The sequence below is a fragment of the Grus americana genome, chromosome 5 (genome assembly GCF_028858705.1).
Source record: "Grus americana isolate bGruAme1 chromosome 5, bGruAme1.mat, whole genome shotgun sequence".
NCBI lineage: Eukaryota > Metazoa > Chordata > Aves > Gruiformes > Gruidae > Grus > Grus americana.
In genome coordinates, this window is record NC_072856.1 from 54440052 (window position 1) to 54459307 (window position 19256).

Consider the following 19256-nt stretch of genomic DNA (forward strand, 5'->3'; position numbering starts at 1 on the left):
GTAGAAGTCACCCGTTGCACATGTCAAGAAACTGACTGCTGCATTGGGAAGTTTTCAAAAAGACAGACTCCTGGTCTTTGACGGGCAGGTCTGGCTCGTCTCCATAAAACACAGACATGACACTGGTGTGCCACTGAGAACACTCTACAAACATGCTTTCAGTATTCAGGATAAGCGAAATACTAATAGAAAACAAATGGAAAAAATAATTAAAATCAATGTTATTAATGTTGAGACTACTAGCAAATATTGACGTGTTATTCTGAAAACATGTGCGGAATTGCGCAAACTTGTGTTACTGAACTCTTGTGCTCTGGGGCCTCCCAGCTCCAACAGAAATTTTGCAGGTATAATGGTCATCACAGAGATCAAATTGTAGCACGTACATCATCATTTTTAACCTGAGTGTCCCTTAAGAGTCTTCACAGAGCTATGGAGACAGCTCATTCATCAGAGGAAGGAGACAAGCAGACTTGTCTTTAAACAAAGTCAAGAAATAATGTTTTCACAGATTTTATTTTTTTTATTTAGACTGAGACTGAAAAGCAATTTTTTGTAAACTCTAGAAGATTTATGGAAAGATTAAGAGGAACTAAAAACAAAGGCAAAAAGACAATACAAGGTGAACAGACCATAACTTTATTGGAGATATACTCAGCTACAATTATTACAAAAAACTATTAAAGGTAATTGTGATCCATAAGGTGCAGATTGCAAACTTCTGCAGCATGATTACAGTATGAATGAATTACATTTTATGTCCCTTAAAGACAGCTGCAGCATGTGATGGTAAATATTTTATTGTCCATCAAATTATATTTGTTATTCATTCTACTTGATTTTAACCATCTTTCAGTCAAACTATTTACAATAAAAATGCCTGCAATTTCCAATTCTTGTTCACAAATATTTTTCTCTCCAACTTGCTGCTGCAGTAAATTCTGAGTGCATCTACAAAGCAATTAAAGTAGTCTGTGGTTGCCATTCAAATAAAAGAGGGAAAAAACCCAAGGACTTTATTGGATAAAATTTATTTTTAAGAAATGTAGTTAGCTTTGACAGAAGTTAATTTTAACTGCTAGTGGAGTATACTACAATGACCTCTAGATATTTGCTAACATAATTCAGTTTGAGTTACAGTTGATATTTCGATTACATTTCATGGTCATGAACTGTAGTGTTTTAAGTTTTAAACCTAATATGAAAGTAAAGAAACTAACTTTAACTCCTTGAAAACTAGAGCAATTGGAAAAGGATCAGTGTCAGTAATTAGGTACCAAAACCCAAAATCCTTCTCGCTTCACTCGTGATAAATACAGAGATTTCCTTGAGCCTGTTTTTGTAGGGAACCCCACCCAAACCATACAAACCCAGAATACTGTCAGACAGGCAAGTGTAGTATCGCAGCAGACCACAATGCTCTTTGTCATTTTTGGATTACGTGTGCTGCTGTGACCGGGATACAAAGATTTCACGTTCTATACAGATAAATGCATGTAGCATAGTTATCTCATATGCAGCAACATAAACCCCACATTTTCCAGTTTATGGTTCTGTATTTGCTTACAAGGAGGAAACCCCAAACTCTGCAACATACGTATAAGCACAAGATCTTCAGGTATGTAAAAGAATGCAGTTCCATCGATTAAAGTGATACCACATCAATTTGCACTAGCTGAGGATCTGGCACCTCTGTATTCCTCCCCAGCACGGAAACTGGTTCTTGTCCAAGTTCTGCACTCTGCAGTCACAACACACTAGTGTGTAATGAGACTTAAAAATAGTAGGCTTTTTTTCTGTATGGACTTGAGCAGCATCAAGCTGAACAAACACTTCACAAGTTGCTACTGGGCACTCAATATTCAGACTGAGCAGAGATTTAGTTGAGGTTGACCAAATTACTAGGGGCTGTCTTCTTGCAAAAAATACATTATACGCATATGTTGGCTTCTTCAGAGATAATTACTGGAGTGTCAGAGGTCATTCTAATTTTAATTACTTCACATAACAGTAAAAGGATGTAGTAGAAAAACAATAGCTTTAAAATACAATCAAGAGTTGTTACACATCTTTGTTGTATTTTTCAACATACAGTAAAAATGCCACAGACATTACAAATGACCTATTTAAGTTGTGCAAGTAAATGACACATTGCAGGCATTATAATTATCTTTTTCAAATTCAGTAAATCAGAACAGCAGCAAGGCCAAACCACATTTTTCCTCTCTGTTAAGCATTTTTTCCTTGAAATGAGGTAAAGCATGGTACCAAGTGCAATGCTTATTTGTGCTACATGAACAGAACAGCGCAAAAAAAGCCATAAAAATAAAAATGCAGCATAGTTAGGAGGACTGTTTAAAGTACAGTATAACAGGACTTAGATTAAAAAAAAAACAAACAAACAAGGTTCATGCCAACTAACCCCCACACTACTTATGATGAGCCTGTGTGGTTGCTTTTGAAGATGGGTTGCAACAGTCCACTTACACTTGTGCTTATAGCATGTCAAGTGATTTCTATCCCAACCTTCAAATGATCAGATTTAGGTCTTTAATAGCATACACTGTCCAATATCAAAATTATATCAACTGTAGGGTAAAGCACACAGATGTATAACATGGAAACTAATATGAATTTTCTATCTCAAAGGATAAAAAAATATTTCAATGAGGTCACACTGGAAAAAATTACGGCATTTAAAACGCATTTAAAAACGCATCAGCAGCAGACACTACTTTATAGTCAGCCACTACACATTTCAGATTTCCAATTCATAGGCTTTATCTAGTAACAAAGTGATCATTAAACTATTCTGAAACACAGAGCAAGTTCAGTTAATTTTCTTTGCATCAAAACAGCCTAGCACTTCACTGCTAACAATCACCTGAAACCCCTGAGAATCTATAACCTTGTAACAATCAGTAAGAAATTGTAGGCATTCAAAGACTAACTTAAAATTTGCTTTTTCAAAATGCAGTTAAAACTACTTAAGACTTTCTAGATGGTCTGATTTTATCTGCTGATGGATGTCTGGCCAGAAACACATAATTGTTAACATCAGTAATCATGGATTTTCGCTAAGAAGCTTCACTCCTACCACAAAGAAAGAGCTATAACTTAAATTGGTGATTTTTATTTTTTCTTTAAACAGCTAACTCAAAGCAATTTACCTTTGAAAATTTAGACTGCATGTTTTTACTGTTCCATCTCATTTACATTTGTTTTATACACATAAAGACTTGCAGGTCTTATGACTGAAGTATCAACCAAATGCTAGAATTTTTTTATAAGCTAATATTTTAATTCTTGGTCTGACTACTGTTAACAATCCTGCTTTCAAATACAAGAATGGTCCTTCTTGCAGAATGAAAAATGACTGAGATAGAAAATATGTGAACTTTTGAAAACTGTATTTCAGAAAAGCTTAATGTCTACCCCTTGTCACTAAGGCATTTTTTTTTTTTTTTTGTTAAGAAAGCAAGAGCTGACAGTTTTTGTTTTGTTTTAGTGTGCATTTGTGAGGAAAGGAATAGGGTTTAAAAGCAGGAAATACAGTATTTATTTGCAATTTAATACATAAGACACAGCATCAAGTTCAAACTATTGTGCTGGAAAACGTTAAAACACCTTGCTCTGCTTTCTCAAACTTCAAGCATAATTAACAGGGCAAAATTGCAGCAAACCTCTACTGATATTGGTGGGAATACGAGACCCACAGCTTTTTTTAAAAGGTAAATTAAGAGGTATTATAGTTACAGTGCAAAAAATTAAAATTTCAAGCATAATATATAAACATAGCACCAAAACAGAAAAAAAAAACAATGCATGCAAAAAAAGAAGGAAAAGAAAAGAAAAAAAAAAAAAGAACTGAGGTATTTAAGTGAAGAGTGCCTACAAAAATCTAATTAAAGAAGTATAGGCAAAGCCTAAAAAATAAAAGTATGATTTTCCCCCCCTGTCCCCAGTAGACCAAAACACCAATGAGCTAGTTTCTCTAAATTAAGGACCTAAATCACAGATGTATCAAAAGTACGGCAGTTATTTCTCAAACATCAACTTTCATGTTATTTAACAGCACAGCTTTGGTAGGTGAAATATGCATGCAACTCTGAAAAGTACAGTAAGAAATTTACGTGGAAATATCTCTAAGTGTAAAGGTGCTCTGTTTGTTAAATACGTAACCAATTGACTATAAAATCTGCAGCATATTTTAGGTGTGATATGTCTAAGGTTATTTTGTTAGAGTGACAGTTTGCACTGTGCAATTATTCATTACTGTTTCCAGTATTGTAACTATCTAGCTTGCAGGTTTGTGTAAAACTGGAATTTTTGCCAAAGACCATATTTTGTTTATGGTATAAAAAAACTGTAGACTAACCACCTCCTCAGAACTGTTAAAAATAACCTAATTACATATATATGAATACAATTTCTATTATAATCCTGTAATAAGTCACAGCTATAGTAATGAGTTGTACTGTAAATATAGAGCTGTATCATTGTAAAATGCATAACAAAATGAAGGGAATGTAAAACAGTTTGTTCCAAAAAAGATCAGAAATTAAAGATTATTAATGAGGGTTTATTTATTTTTAAGGCAAGAACCTTTTTTTTATGCAAGACTGCGTGGCATAAGGAAACTGAAGTTTCATTCTACCAGTATGCCAGCCATTTCAATTAAAATCTGTCCCTAACAAATAAGTGCAATAATGATTGGGAATGCCATCTTAATGTAAAAAGATGACATGGAGAGAAAAAAAAAAAGAAAAAAGAATACTGGCACACTTATTCTTTCTTATACCAAATCATCCAGTACAGTTTAATCAACTGCTTTATGACTGGCACTAGTGCACAGATTGAAGAATTTCAAGATTACTATATATAAATCTAGCAACTGCATTAGGCATAAGCTCCCTGGCCTTCTAACACTAAGCAAAGCTGTACTGACAATAAAAGTAAACCGAAAAGACCTGACAACAATTATTCTGAACACTTGCTAAATGTCATCATTAAAGCACTCTCGTGATTAAACAAAGCAGAAGTGAGGAAAGAAGACAAGATTGTGTTTGCGCAAAAAACTATAACTACAGTTAGTTCCAAAATTTTATACATGTTAAATGTTTTGTTATCTATTCTGTTATCAAACAAACTTTAAATTCTGTCTTCCAATTTGTTCCTCTCAACATCAACTTTTTTAAAAATTTGCTTTATGTGTATGGTTTTTTTCCCCCCGATTTTATTTACTTTTAAGAGGAGTCTCAGCTGTTTGGGACCTGAGGTTGATTTGCTTTGAGGCTTCGTAGTGCTCTTCTCGCAGCTGCAGATTTGGCAATCCTGTAGCTTCTGCCAACACCTTTAAACTTTCCCTTTCCTACAACTTCCACTGTTACTCTGACCTTTCCATCGTAAGTTCTTTCTGCAGGACTGCAAAAATATACACAAGAATTACTTACTGCCTAGGCAAGTTAATGTGAATTAAGAGACCTACATTCTGTTTTCTACAGAAGTTAAATCAGTATAGTTAAACAGAAATAATTAAATTTTCTCAGAAAGTTATGCAAGAAAAAAAGTAAAAATCAGTGAACACAATAATCATGCTAGCTGCTTAGTGCAAAAGAAATTAAAAGTAAATTGTGACATTTAAATATCCTCAGTCATTTATGAAGCACAGCTTAAAAACATTTTAAGACAGTGTGTACCAAAGGAAGTGTATTCTTACCTAAATTTGGCTGTCTCTGGCTCCATCTCCAGCAGCTCTCGCACAGGAGAGCGGGGCACATTAGCAGAAAATTTTTCTATTTGGAAAAAAAAAAGTTAGCTTTGTTCTCTTCATAGCAGATGGCACTTAATTATTAATGTTTTTTCTGAAAGCTGACAATACCTATTAATGGCCTCATCATTGGATAGTACACTTGCCAAACCATTTCCAAAGACATTCCACTATCCATGTAAATGGCACCAGCAAGGGACTCAAATATATCCCCCATGGCCTTTGGTACTTCAATGTCTTCCTCTTTTTCTTCATCTTCTTCAGATCTTCTGAGCTGTTTGCAATTAAAAAAAGCCAGGGGGGGTGGGGGGGTGGTGGTGAGAGAAGGGGAGGAGAAAAGAAACAATTGCTGATTTTAAAATAAAACAAAGATCTTAGAAACGTAAGCTCTCTCACATCCTATCCTGAGCTGCTTCCTTTAAGTTCTTCACTGACAACTTCCCACAGTGAAATTGTTCTTTTATTTCCCAATGAAACCAAGTTGCTGGATGTATCATTTTTCAAATGTGAAAAAAAATCCCAAACACCATTGTGTACAGAGACCTTACATGCTTTGTGAATTCCTCCTGTAATAATTCCATAGGATTTCACCATGGGTCTGTTTTTTTCCAATAAGAAACAGACTTAGCTCTATCAGTTAATACTAGAAAGCTACTCACAACAAAGGGAGAGTTCATACATTAAACATCTCCTAGAAGACGACTTGAAAATCTGTCTCTGGATGGAAGTCGGATGTACCTTCCCTTGCCTCATTTACCCCAGAAGACAAGCATGAAACAAGCATTAGTAAAAATAACCCATTAATAACTGATAACCAGCAACATCAGACTGAACTAACAGGCATATGAAGGTATTTTTTTAAACGTAGCAGGCAGCGTTTTCTTCTATGCTACCAATTATAGACAGTGGTCTATTCTCACTATTAAAACTAAACTTTCGGTATGTGTCTTAAAGGTCTTGAGTTAATCTAATCCTTTACTAAAAATCTCAAATACATATAACATACCTAAGTCCAAACAAAGTAACCTGAAAACAAAGGTTTTAACCACCACTGTCCTCTGCCTAAAGAGAAATAAGTTTCTGTCGGTCTTTTCCCCTAGCAGCTACCCTCTCACTCCATTTGGCCCCTATTCAGGGTTTAAAACACGATTCAGTCCTCTTAAGAGTCACCATAATACTTCGTAAACTATCTCACCCCATATTTCTACCTAAAATAAATCAAACAAGAAGTCAGACCTGATGCGTACACACTCCGAACGGGAATTCTGATGTTAAAAAACAAATTCAACTGTTTTGAATAGCGTATTTCATACCGAGTGCAAACTGAAGCACTTTTGAGTTATACTGAAATAACAGAAGGAGAGAGGAACTAAGAGCTATAAGGCAAGGGACAACAGATGTTTCAGGAGTGAGATTTGAAAAAAGAAAAGCAGATGACGTGGAGACACACATGGAAACCAGTCTAGCTGGCATGAACTGCAGAAACAAAGACTCTTGCATTTACTCTGATGAAATAAGAGTTTCAGTAATTCAGTGCCAGACCAAGATAGGGAGCAGGCATAGGGAGAGTGAAACAAGAATTTTATTTGAAACAGCTATCACATAATTTGGTTGCAACTTTGGTGGAAGTTTCTAGGCAATCTTTTTGCATACTAGCAAAAACTGAACAAAGCTAAAAATCACTACTATGAGCTCTTAAAATAAGTTTTTAGCCTTTTCACTCATATTGTGAGGAAAACAAGACAGGTAAGAGTTTTGATCCTCTGATGTAAAATAATTTATATTATCTAAATTTCAGTGACAAGTTATTTAGTCAATGTTTTCTGAATCTTCTCATAAAACATACGGATTTTACTCTGCAACAGCATGCAAGGACTGTAAACACCTATATGTAACTAAGTATTTTGATTCCTAAGCTTTTAAATTGTGTATCAGAAAGAAGAAATTACTAAAGACAAAGTCAACATGTTTATGTAGTACTGGAATATTCTCAGACAGAATATTTTCTAAGAGATTGGTCACAGTTTTTCAGAAGACAAACTATGAGGGATATCTATTGGATAACACTTTTAAAGAAAGGATAATGAGAAAGTCCATCTCTTCCGGGACCCTATTAGAATTTGACTCCCAAGGCCCTTGCTTTTACATATTTTCTGGGCAGCTTATCTAAATTAATTTGTTTTAGTCCATTCTCCAGCAAATAGATGTTCCACATCATTAGCTTTCTAGCATAGCAGAGCTATGATCTGTGTTTGCAGGTCTTCAGTTAAACTATTTTTCAAGTGCCTTATTTGAAAGATGCATATAATGTTTCCCTGGCTAGCAGACATAAAGTGTTTAGAAGCATGTCAAATGAACTTCAGCACAGTACAATAACACCTGCTGCAGTGGAAATCATCAGAAGAAAAACAGTGGAAATCTCTCTCATTGAATAATCATTAATCTGCTACATTAAATAATCCCAGCATTGTGCCAAGGTAGTATTGTTCATGATGTTGCGTGGGTATCCTATCCTGAGTCAGCATTATGTGATTTAGTAACTCTTCATCACAATTTTACGGTATAGCTGTGCTTCCAATCAATCAGTGAAGAACGCAAGGTAAGAGTTCCCTCCCCGCTCCATGTTCTCAGAACAACATAAAAGCAAAATAGTGACTGAAATCAAGCGTCACAGAAAAATCTAGAGGCAAACTGGTTTCAATTTCATTATTTTCTGGATGTTCTTATTGACTTTATACTTTCTGAAGATTGTATTTTACTTTGCACATTGCACGCTTTATTACTGGGAGCCTGCTTCTTTGGCTGCTGTGTGCATAAAACTAGAACATTACAAAAACGTGCATCACGCTAAGAAATCCAGTGACATGCTTCAAATCAGATACTGAATACATTTCTTCTGCTTCCACTAACCTCAGAATCCATTCCTTGCATTTCATTCTTTTCCATTTGAAACTGCACAAAGTCATCAATAACATGAAACAGTTCAGGAGAGACAGCTTTGAAGTACTTGTGGTAGTCATACTTTACAGCTAATGATGCAAAAATGGTATTATTGACTAGAGCAGATCGTAGGTCAGTAAGAACTCCCGGAGAATGTTGCCGTGGGTCTTCATAAAGGTGCTTGGTTATGAGGTAGTCCAAAATTGCATCTCCCAGGAATTCTAAGCGCTGGTAACAATCTTAAAGCATTGGAAATAAAAGAATGTACAACAACACAATTAAGTTTAACACACACATTCTTTCCAGGCCTTTCTGGATAAGAGGTTTGGTACACTGCCACGTAAATTCCATAAACTAACTGATGCTCAGAGAAGACGATCTGGTTTTGAAAACAGGTATGCTTGTGTTCAGATCAGGCTGATCTGAAAACAGTAACAATTAAACCTCAAAAAAATTAATAAAGAAATCCATGTATTAAAAGCAGGGGGAACATACAATCTGAGATTATTATTTTTTTTAATCTCATTCGCCACATATTTAGATTTCTCAAAAAAGCATTGAACAAAGATTCCCATTCAGAATGGGTCTTTTAAACTGGAAATTAAAATTGCCAAGCCTTTGTTGTCTGGAAAATTGACAGGGGATGCTGGAATGGAGGGCTATGGAGGTCTATTTTTAGAATATAAACAAAAGCAAAAAACCCTCCTGAAAGCAAACAGGGATAGGTGGGTAGAGAAGGAAGGAAGACAAAATTACTACAAACATCACATGAGAGTGAAATGGCTAGTACTAAGTTGCTTTTATAGCAGCTGAACCTAAGATGCTGCCAGATCTCAACTGCTAGTTACTCCTCAAGAGAAAAAGTTACAGGTAACAGCAATTCAGTCATATTACTTGGTAAATAGAAATGGAATCAAAAGTTTCTGCTACCAACAACATGATTTCATCTAGACACTATAGCTGAAGGCTTCTGTTTGTTCGTGTGTGTGTGTATATATATACACACACCCCCAAGGAATCATCTACCTTCTGTATGTTTTGTGAAATATTTGTAAAAAGCAAATATATATGGTAATATTACCTAGAATGAAAAACCAAAGGAGCATTTCAGTGTTTTGTCAGAGCTGTTTCTCAACGTACTAACATTTCAAAATGACATTTCTTTAATTACAGCAGAGCTTTCTCACTTCTTGGAAGAAGGAACCAATTCACTATGGGGAAAAATTCAGACTGCTGACTGCACGGGAATTTGCCATTCACTTCAAATAGGGTTGGAATTTTACCATTGTTTGGTTTTAATTGCATATTATCACAGAAAATATTTAAAGTTTTAGAATGAACAAATACTAAATTAATTAGAATAAGCAAAAGAAATTCAATAAGATTTCAGAAATACAAATTTGTACTGCTATAAAATCTTTTATGAGATTATGTACAGAAGCATTAAGCAGTTAACCTAAAATTAATATTTAGTCTGATTTAGTCAATTGGTTCAAACTTTGACTTTAAATACTTACTCAATAAAATGCCTAGACTTAAATTAAGCCTTCCAATTCACAGCTTCAAACGTAAGTCTCCATATTTTGCTATCCTATAGACTATTCAGCTAATAAAAGTTGTATAGTCTACTCTTAACCTTTCAGAAATACAAAGTGTAATAATCTTGGGATTAAAATATGCGACAAATTTGCTAAATATATTTGCAAAACATGATTGCTACTTCTAGAGGTACACTGCAATTTTCCAGAGTTCTACAAGAACTTATTTCAGCTAAATGAGGATCTAATGTCAGTCATATACAACTACTGATACATCCTCAGAGACTGAAAATGTTGCTCCTTCCCAAAACTTGGTAAGGCTTCAGTAAATCTTGTATCTGTATCAAGTCAAAATATGAATAATCATTGAGATACAGCTTCAACAAGTATCCCCCTCTAAATAAGTGGCAAGATAGTATTTTCTAAGATTTTGTATTCAGAGACTATTGACTTCTTAAAGTAACATGTGATATCTAAAAAAAAAAAAAAGACTTCGTATGGGAACAGAACATATACTGCTTCTCTTGCATTTACAATACGGGAAAAACCCGTTTCTTTAAGACAACTTACCAGTAATGGTATTATAATGGTATGAGGCATGAGTAAATGCCTGAAGAAGATAAGCCTTGTTCTTAAAACTGTAGTTTATTTTCTTCTCAAAGTTTTCAAAACCAGAAATAAGGTGATTTAGGGTTTTTTCAGCATCTGGGTGATCAAACATACACCTTGGTGGAATCTTCAAACAGCCATACTCCAGGTCTTTATACAGAGAAGGGTCCGAGTTAGCTACAGAAGCAGAAACAGAGTTTGGTGCAAGATTTTTCTGCTCACTGTTACAAGTCTCTCTGGTAGCACACAAAGTGCCTTCCCATTCAGTCTTTTTAATTACAGGGAGCACCTTCAGCCCCAACGAACACAGGAAAAGCTGAGCAGCTCTTTCACCACAGCTGGTCAGATAGCAGCCCAAGAGGGCTTCCACACAGTCTGCAATGCTTTTGTCAGCAATACATTGCTCTGTATGCAAGTCATAGGAGATAGACTGTTTTCCTGCATCAACACCACAGTTTTCTTCCGATGGATTCCAGAAGCCCACTACAAAATCATCCTCTTCAACAGCCTTGCTAGGATCCAGATAGCACATTGCATCCCAAGAGCTATAGTCAAAATCATCAAAATCTGATGAAAACTGAACATTACCCAGGGATGACTTTTTGGGTGCTTTCCATTCATAGTTCGAATCAGTGGTTGAAAAGTGTGAGAGAGAAATTTTCTTCACAAAAGCCCCTGATCCCATTAACATATTATCAATGAATTTGATATGCTCCTGATCATACTCCAGAAAGTCATCTTCAAAGTCTGTTTCTTCCTTGGGTAACCTCCACATGAGGTCTTCGTTCTCTTCACCAACATTATAATCATCAAGTTTACCATTAGCCAACAAGTTCTCCTTTGTCTATGAAAGAACACAAAAAATACAGTACTGAAGAGGAAAATAAGACACTTTTATTCCAGAACTGTCAGAAGATTTCAGTAGTGTCTGCTAATAATAAGACTGGTTTTTTAACTAATGTTCCTAATTACATTGTCTGATCAGATGCACAATACAACCTCAATTAACACTAGCATTCTAAAAATAGAATAATTGTCTTGGAATACAAAACCTTTATTACTAACCTGTAATAGTGTTATGTTCTACATATAACACATGCTGCATTTCATAGGAACTTGTGCTTATACTGGAATGTGATGCGCACAGAATTAATTTTAAAACCACTAAACATTATATACCTGCATGCCAAAGTAAATAAAAGAAGGAATTCTAAATGAACAAGTTTAGAGAAGTACAAGAAACAGTTTTGGGTGCATCCTCCTCTCTAGCTGCTAAGTAAGGCTATTACAAATGTTTGATCAATGTAATTTTGAAGATTCTTTCTACAGCAAATACTAAGGGGCTTGCAAGGTTTACTACAGTCACAATCAAAATAATCTCAGTTTTGGAACACACAATGGAAAATGCATTCAATGAAACAACTGTAAGAACTTCTTTACCCTAATCCTTCAATAATCATCACTTGAAACGCAAAATACATTTACCTATGCTCTCAAACGAGTTAGCTGCAAATTAATTCAGTCTACTTGGTAAACTAGTAGAAAGTTAGTTTAGTGAATCAGTGTAGGTGATTTTTATATTACAGATCAAAAATGAGAGTCTAATACCAGTTAGCTGGCAACAATCTAATGCTGATGTGGGTGACAGTTTTGACTGCATGTGTTGGGGATTCAGTAAGTGATCCTGCTGCTTATTAGACATTAGATATAGGCCAATTTTTGGTTCTGTACAAATGATTAACTTGTACTGTGGTCCTTAATTTTAACAAATACGAAGTCTCCAGTTTGTCATACAGTTAATATTACCAGGATTTCAATACAGCAGGTCTAAAAATGGAAAAGCACAAAAAATGGCACACCTCTGTAATATAGGTTTTTGTTGTTTCTTTTAAAAATGAATATTAACATATACATTAAATCACGAAGTAAGATAATAACTCAATGCAAAGACAACTAGTATTAATTCTATCCTTTAAACAAGTACATATTTGTTTCAAGTTTTGGTTTTTTTCAGGCTATGCTTATAGCCTTAACTAATTATAAGAAAAGTTAAACTTGTCACCAATTTTCTAATACTTACATACATACCCACAAGAGTAAAGATAATGATGTCTCATGTCTTTTCCCTGCTCATATTGAGCAAATTGGTATGGACTGATGTAAATTACAAATTGAACACAGATATGCCCAAACTATACAATGCTGTACAATTTGCCATGGCCCCAATCCAGGAAAGCACTTAAACATATTAGCTAAATGCACAAGTAGTCTTCCCAACATCAAAAGGACTATTCACAGGCTCAACCCAGCATCGCTGATGTCAGTGGGAATTCTCCCACTGAATTTGATAGGAGCAAGATCAGATTCAAAGTGCTTTTCTGGATTGGGTCCTGAAAGCCAACACCATTTTGAATCAAGTGAAACAGTCTGTATCTGCCCTCAATCTATGTATGTCACATCCTAGGTCTCAAGTCACTTAATCTTGCAAATCTGTGAACCAGATGCTACCACTGGGGACCTCTCCCTTTGGGCCAAATACATGACTCTAGAGGTGTGGATGGGTGGCAGCTGTAAGGTGCACTACGCAGTGCTTGAAATCATCTAAGGATCAAACAGACCATGACGTTCCTCATTAGGATGGAGCAGGCTTAGGTAGGTTTAGTAATGAGAGAAGAGGGAAAAAAGTGGCTATAGAAATTAATAGTTTAGACATTTTGCCAAAAGAATTTCTGCTGCTGTAATTACCCATCTCACATATACACAGCAGAGATTTCTGTAACTTTAATTCATCAGAAAGACATCTGAAAGAAAAACATCTGATTTGAAATAATTACTTTGGATACTAGGAAGAGTATAATACTCAAAATAATACCAACTAGAGCTAGTGCAGATTTTTTTCTTGTTACACACAACCTGTCATATCTGCCACTGATACAAAAATACACTAAATAAGACATGTCTATATGGACAATTCAAAATGTATTTCAGTGTCTGTTTTCACAAAGATACAACAAATGATACATTTCCTTTTTACTACAGTTTCATTTACAAGCTTCTTCAAATAATTTTAATTAGCAGGACAACTACATGAACTATCCTAACATTGTCTGCACATCGCTTGTTGTACAAAAAAGAAATAATAAAATTCTAAGTGATGAGAATGAACAGTAGGCAAAGGAGCCAGGAAGCAATTGTGATCATTGAATTTTTTCATCACTAGACAGCATTTCAAAAATAAATCAACAATGAACCCCAGAAGAAAGAACCTTTTCTTAAAGAACACCTGACAGATTTTTAGTAAGTTATGGCCACTTACAAGCTGAAGATAAATACATGTAAGTGCTTTTTTTTTTTCCATGTTTTTTGGAAATCAGCTATTTGATCAAATGAACAAAGGAAGATCCTTCCTCTTAATAAAGCTTGATAATACAAAAAAAAAATAAACATTTGACTAGGATTTTTAGTAAAAATTTGTCATAATGATGTAAGATTTCTAGCCCCATTCATAGACCACCAGATCATGGATGGAGAATGAAATTTACATCCAAGAAAAAAAATATCTACTTGGCACAAAACACCCATTACTTAGTTGCATCACTGTCTGCACTTTGGTCTGAAATTGTGTGGTTTATTCACAAATAAATAGTGACTATGAAAGAGGAAGAGGCCACTGAAAAGCTATGGAGAACTGAAAGCTTTTTAAAAGCAATGATTAGCTCCTGTCCCAAATGTGCTATTTTATTTTTAGAAAGGTATAGCAGTAAGCCTCTTTGAAATGAACTCTTGGCACAATACAGAACCACAATAATCAGGTTGTTTTATTCTGCAATAAACATTTATTTGCACAGCACATCTACCTAACAGTCCTCTCGTGTGCCCTCTGGTGGTTCTACAATCCAAGTGTGGTCTTCAGAACATGCATACAACGAGTTTAGTCAGAAAACAATTTGTATCGTTCTTCATTAAGATCTGTCATTCCAAAGCTTCTGGAGATAGACAGTGAGGGTGCCTAAGCCAGCACTGTATTTTGGATGAGAAGTAGCTCTCAGTCATACACATGGTGCAGCTAACAGCAACCAATATTGAGCAGTTACTCAAGACGGTTCTCATTTTCATTCTGCCTCAGTATTATGAAAAATAGCAACTCCTTTTCATATATTCTATAAACGTGAACTCATTATTTATTAAAAAGCAGACAGTCTTCTGCCTATACATATTACAGCAAAGTCAGTAATGATAATTCCATTTAAAATTTCCAAGAGAAATTTCAGAAAAACTTCTGAGAGCATGCTAACTACAAGCAAAAAAGCTGTTGTTCTCTGCTTGTCTATTAATACACACACTCATTATTGGATGATATTCAGTAAATTTCCTTACTTTGGGTTCTATTCACGATCAGTTTTTCCTCTCATTTTCTATAAGTTATAGTGAAGTTTTAGAAAGGAAATAGAGAAGCATTTTTTTTGTTGTTGAAAACATAGCATAATATCTGGGAGGTGGGAGGAGGTAGGGGTGAGAGAATACAGGCACACGAATAACTATTCCTCATAGTAAATAAAGTCTTACCATTTCATCTTTCTCCCACTTATCAGTGTTGCTCTTGTCCTGGTTTACTATGTAACCAGGAGGAAGCCAATTGACCGGGGGATCAAAAATCGATACCACCATACGACTAGGCAGTCCTTTCTTTTTTCCAAGGCGATACAAGTTACAGTTGCTGACCTTGAAGAAAAACATTCTGATAAACCTCTGTACATAGATTTTATATAAAAATAGGTTAAAATGCAAAAGGAACAAAAGAGTTTAACATGTCAAGCCAGATCTTGTACCATTATGCATTTTCTCTAGTTCTCAAAAGGGAGTTCAGCTTTCTTAATGTAGTACAACCAATTCACAGCAAAGGTATAGGTTAGTTTTTATTTTTAGGGGGGTTTTTTTTAAGGCCAAGCATATTAGCTGTGACAATTTCTGTTAAAGAAGTCTGATATATTAAATTCTCTTTGCAAAATAAAATTATTGCTACTTTTAAAGTAATAGTAAATATAACCTGTACAAGTGTCCTTAATTACCAGTATTAATAATAAACATTCAGACTAGATTTGAAATGAAAAATAATTGCTATTATGGGTAGACTGACCTAAACTTTGGCAGTAGAAAGTGTTAAAACAGTTCCGTATAACAAGTCTTATTAAGTCATAATCCAGATGTTATTTTGATAGCCTCTAAAATTCTTTTAAGTATTTTAAGGAGAAGGGAAAAAAGCACTCACATACACAAACATACTTCCTTTTTAACTATCAACTTCTGATCTTTGTTTCTCATTTTAAACACACTTTCCATGTTTCTTTTTAAAGTCTTGAAATTTGAACTTGGATATTCAATCGCTTCCTTTATTTGAACTGTGCAATTTATTTAGCCCTCCTATTTTCCCAAACTAAACTACTCAATCATTTAATTCTCAATGATGCGTTTTATTAGAGATAGACAATCAAATCCTTAGCATTTAATTCAAGTTATCACATTATATAGGGAAAACAAACCCACCCAACCAAAACAACCTTTCACATGATTGATAATTCCAGAGTTTAAAAACAGCAGCAGCAGAACTGAGGACTCTGCTCACTACTGTTTACATTTACTTTAAAATACTTTCAAAAGTTTTGATGCAACAGTTCTGTAAGACTTTTTTGTTGTTTCATTTTTAGCGTTCCTACAAGATCTTCCTAAAATTTTTCAAGGAAAGTAGCTTATTGAGGGGAAAAAAAAAAAAGGAAAAGTGAAATAAAGCCACAATTGAAGGCTCTGTGCTGCTAACTCTCACGCCTTCATTCAAGCTCTCCTGTTAAAGAGTGTATACTCAATACAGCCCTAGTGTTCAGTCCATCAAACATCCTCACTAACCCAGAACTTTTAGTTCTCTTCAGTCCTGTCCTTTCCCAGGCTGGTAACCAGGTGGTTTAGATTTCAGAATGAACTGCAGAAAACAGTTTCAAGCAATCACAGTTATGGCAACATTAATCCTGTAGTCCTGTATTTTATTCCTAATAGACATACTACCCAACATATAATTGATAAAGCTGTAGAATTAAATTGACCTGCTGCCATTCAATCTTCTAGTAAAATTTTTATATATAAAGCATGTCTTTTACATAATATCATTGCATTGTTACTACTTACCTTTTTGCTTCTCATATATGACAGCCGTCCCTCATGAGCATCAGGGTAAGTGCAAAACAAGTATGTTGTGATGGCATGCTTTAAAAATGAATCACCAAGCATTTCTAGTCGCTCCAGATTAAATCCATCACTAGCATTTGAAAGAGTCAAAGCTTGAAGAATGAGACCAGGATTAGGACCGAGAGTTTTTGAGGAGTACCCACTGGAAGGGCTCTTTTCAGAATCTGCTCTGTCTTTTGAAAGATTAATAGCTTTTGAAGTACTGGTCGTCACTGCCATTTTGGGGCATCCATCTGAGGTAGATCTGTTAGCATTTCCATCAAGGTATTTATTACTCAGTAGAGTACATTCATTGCTGGGCTTGGGCTGGTTCTCACTGCTGTATAAACTCTGAATGGGATATGAGGTAGTTGGTTGTACAGGTATTTCCTGCCTGCAGTAATTCAGCTGATTTCCTTGGCAAAAGTCTCTGTTAACTAAATCACAATTGCCATTGGCAAGATTTTTATTATAAGAAACACCGTTAATTGCTGCAAGTTCTGCCGAGACATCAATTTGGAGTTTACTGGGTGACTCATTGAACAATGTTCTGTAACTCACAGACATTTGGTCATGGTTTTCTGCAGAAGAGGTTCTATTAGCACCTTGATGTGCAGCATTTTCAGGGACTACAATTGTGCTGTGCTTACAGTAATTTTCATTCTCTACTAAAGAGGAGTTAGGAATAGAGATGAAGGATTTGCTGTCAATAGACTTTTTCCATCCGAAGTCCAAGTTAGGATATCTGTAAGATACATGCCGATTTTGTTAAGAAAATACTATCATGAGACAAGAAGACTATATGAACATACATGTTTAAAACCAAGCCACATTCTGAAAAGAACAGTGACTACAGTATCTAACATCACAATCCACAATCAAGTCTTTTTAAACTATGTTTCACTGAAAACTGACATGAGTTAAAGAGTATCAGTTCATATGGAAAAATACTGTCGTGGTTTAGCAAATACATATTGAAAAAATACATGCCTGAAATCTGCAGGAAGTGATTTAACACCTACACCAGCGTCAGTGGCTGTTTGAGCTCTTAGTTCTTCTGCTGTCAAAAGGCAGTGCAGGCGATAAAGTATGCTGGGGAGGCAAACTGCTTTTCTCCACAATGATGCTGGAATAGGATGTATAGCACAGAGCTCTGGAACCAGTATCTGGGGAGAGGACGGGAGGAGAAAATTTTAACTGTAAAGGTAGTCGTCAGATCACTGTTAAGAGAGAGGCAACTTGAATTAGATACTTCTGTTTTACCTGCTTATTCTGCAAACTCTCCCACTTTGCTTTCCTCTTCTCAGCACTGCTTAGTGGAAGTGCTTTCCCCTTCTGATTCAAATGGCGAGGAGTCAAAAGATTAAGTCTAAAAACCATGTGAAAATACTTTAATGTAAGTACATTACTAATGAATAGAACTTACTAGCCTAAACTTTCTGAGATGATGGCTTATTCTTAATATTCAACCTTAACACACTGTGAAGTGACAGCACAGCTACCTCTGGAAAAAAATGGACTCAAGTTATAGCTCTTATAAGTTAAGTATTCCTCAAGAAAAAAAATCAGTAATTATTTTGGAAGCAAATCCTCAGATTTATCCCACAATTTGAAAATGAAACAAAACTAAAGGCACTTTACTGTCAAACTACAAACATCAGACACAAATATGACTGTTGTTACCTTGAAGATGTGTGGTCCACATCCAGCAGTGGCTGGTTGAGATTGGTCAGGTCAAGATTATACTTTGTTTTATAATATTCAGCAAAAGTTTCATATTCAGGGGAAGGGAATTTACTGAGTGGAGTAAGATCAGTGTATACATCAGCTACATAGAATCGATGAGGCTGATCAAAATTTCGATACCTAAAAGAAGAAAAAAAATTTGGCATATGTTATAGCCTTAAGGTAAAAAGCTTATGCTTAGTTCTTCATGTTCTAATATGGTCAGGTGATAAACTGTTAAATAGCTCACTTGAGGTTTTTGCTTGGTGGGGTTTTTTTGTTGTAGAAACCATTTGTTTAGCTAACTCAAATACTAAATGAGAAGTGTACTAGAAGATAAAGAAGAAGGAAGGCAATTGATAATCTACAGAATTCCCTCCACAGAAACATTTAAATTAAATGCAGGATTTATGTCTTCAATATCTAATACAAAATCAAGCTCCTGGTAACAATCTCCA

General features: G+C 35.1%; 1 protein-coding gene across 1 annotated transcript in view; it reads right to left on the minus strand.

Moving 5' to 3' along the window:
• Positions 1-618: 618 nt before the first annotated feature.
• Positions 619-19256, minus strand: part of DICER1 (dicer 1, ribonuclease III) — a 66244-nt gene continuing 47606 nt past the window's right edge. The window contains 10 exon segments of the mRNA XM_054828710.1: positions 619-5424; positions 5720-5795; positions 5882-6044; positions 8681-8949; positions 10819-11701; positions 15424-15579; positions 17035-17818; positions 18064-18239; positions 18337-18442; positions 18757-18939. Coding sequence (XP_054684685.1) covers positions 5259-5424; positions 5720-5795; positions 5882-6044; positions 8681-8949; positions 10819-11701; positions 15424-15579; positions 17035-17818; positions 18064-18239; positions 18337-18442; positions 18757-18939 — 2962 coding nt within the window. The 3' untranslated portion in view covers positions 619-5258.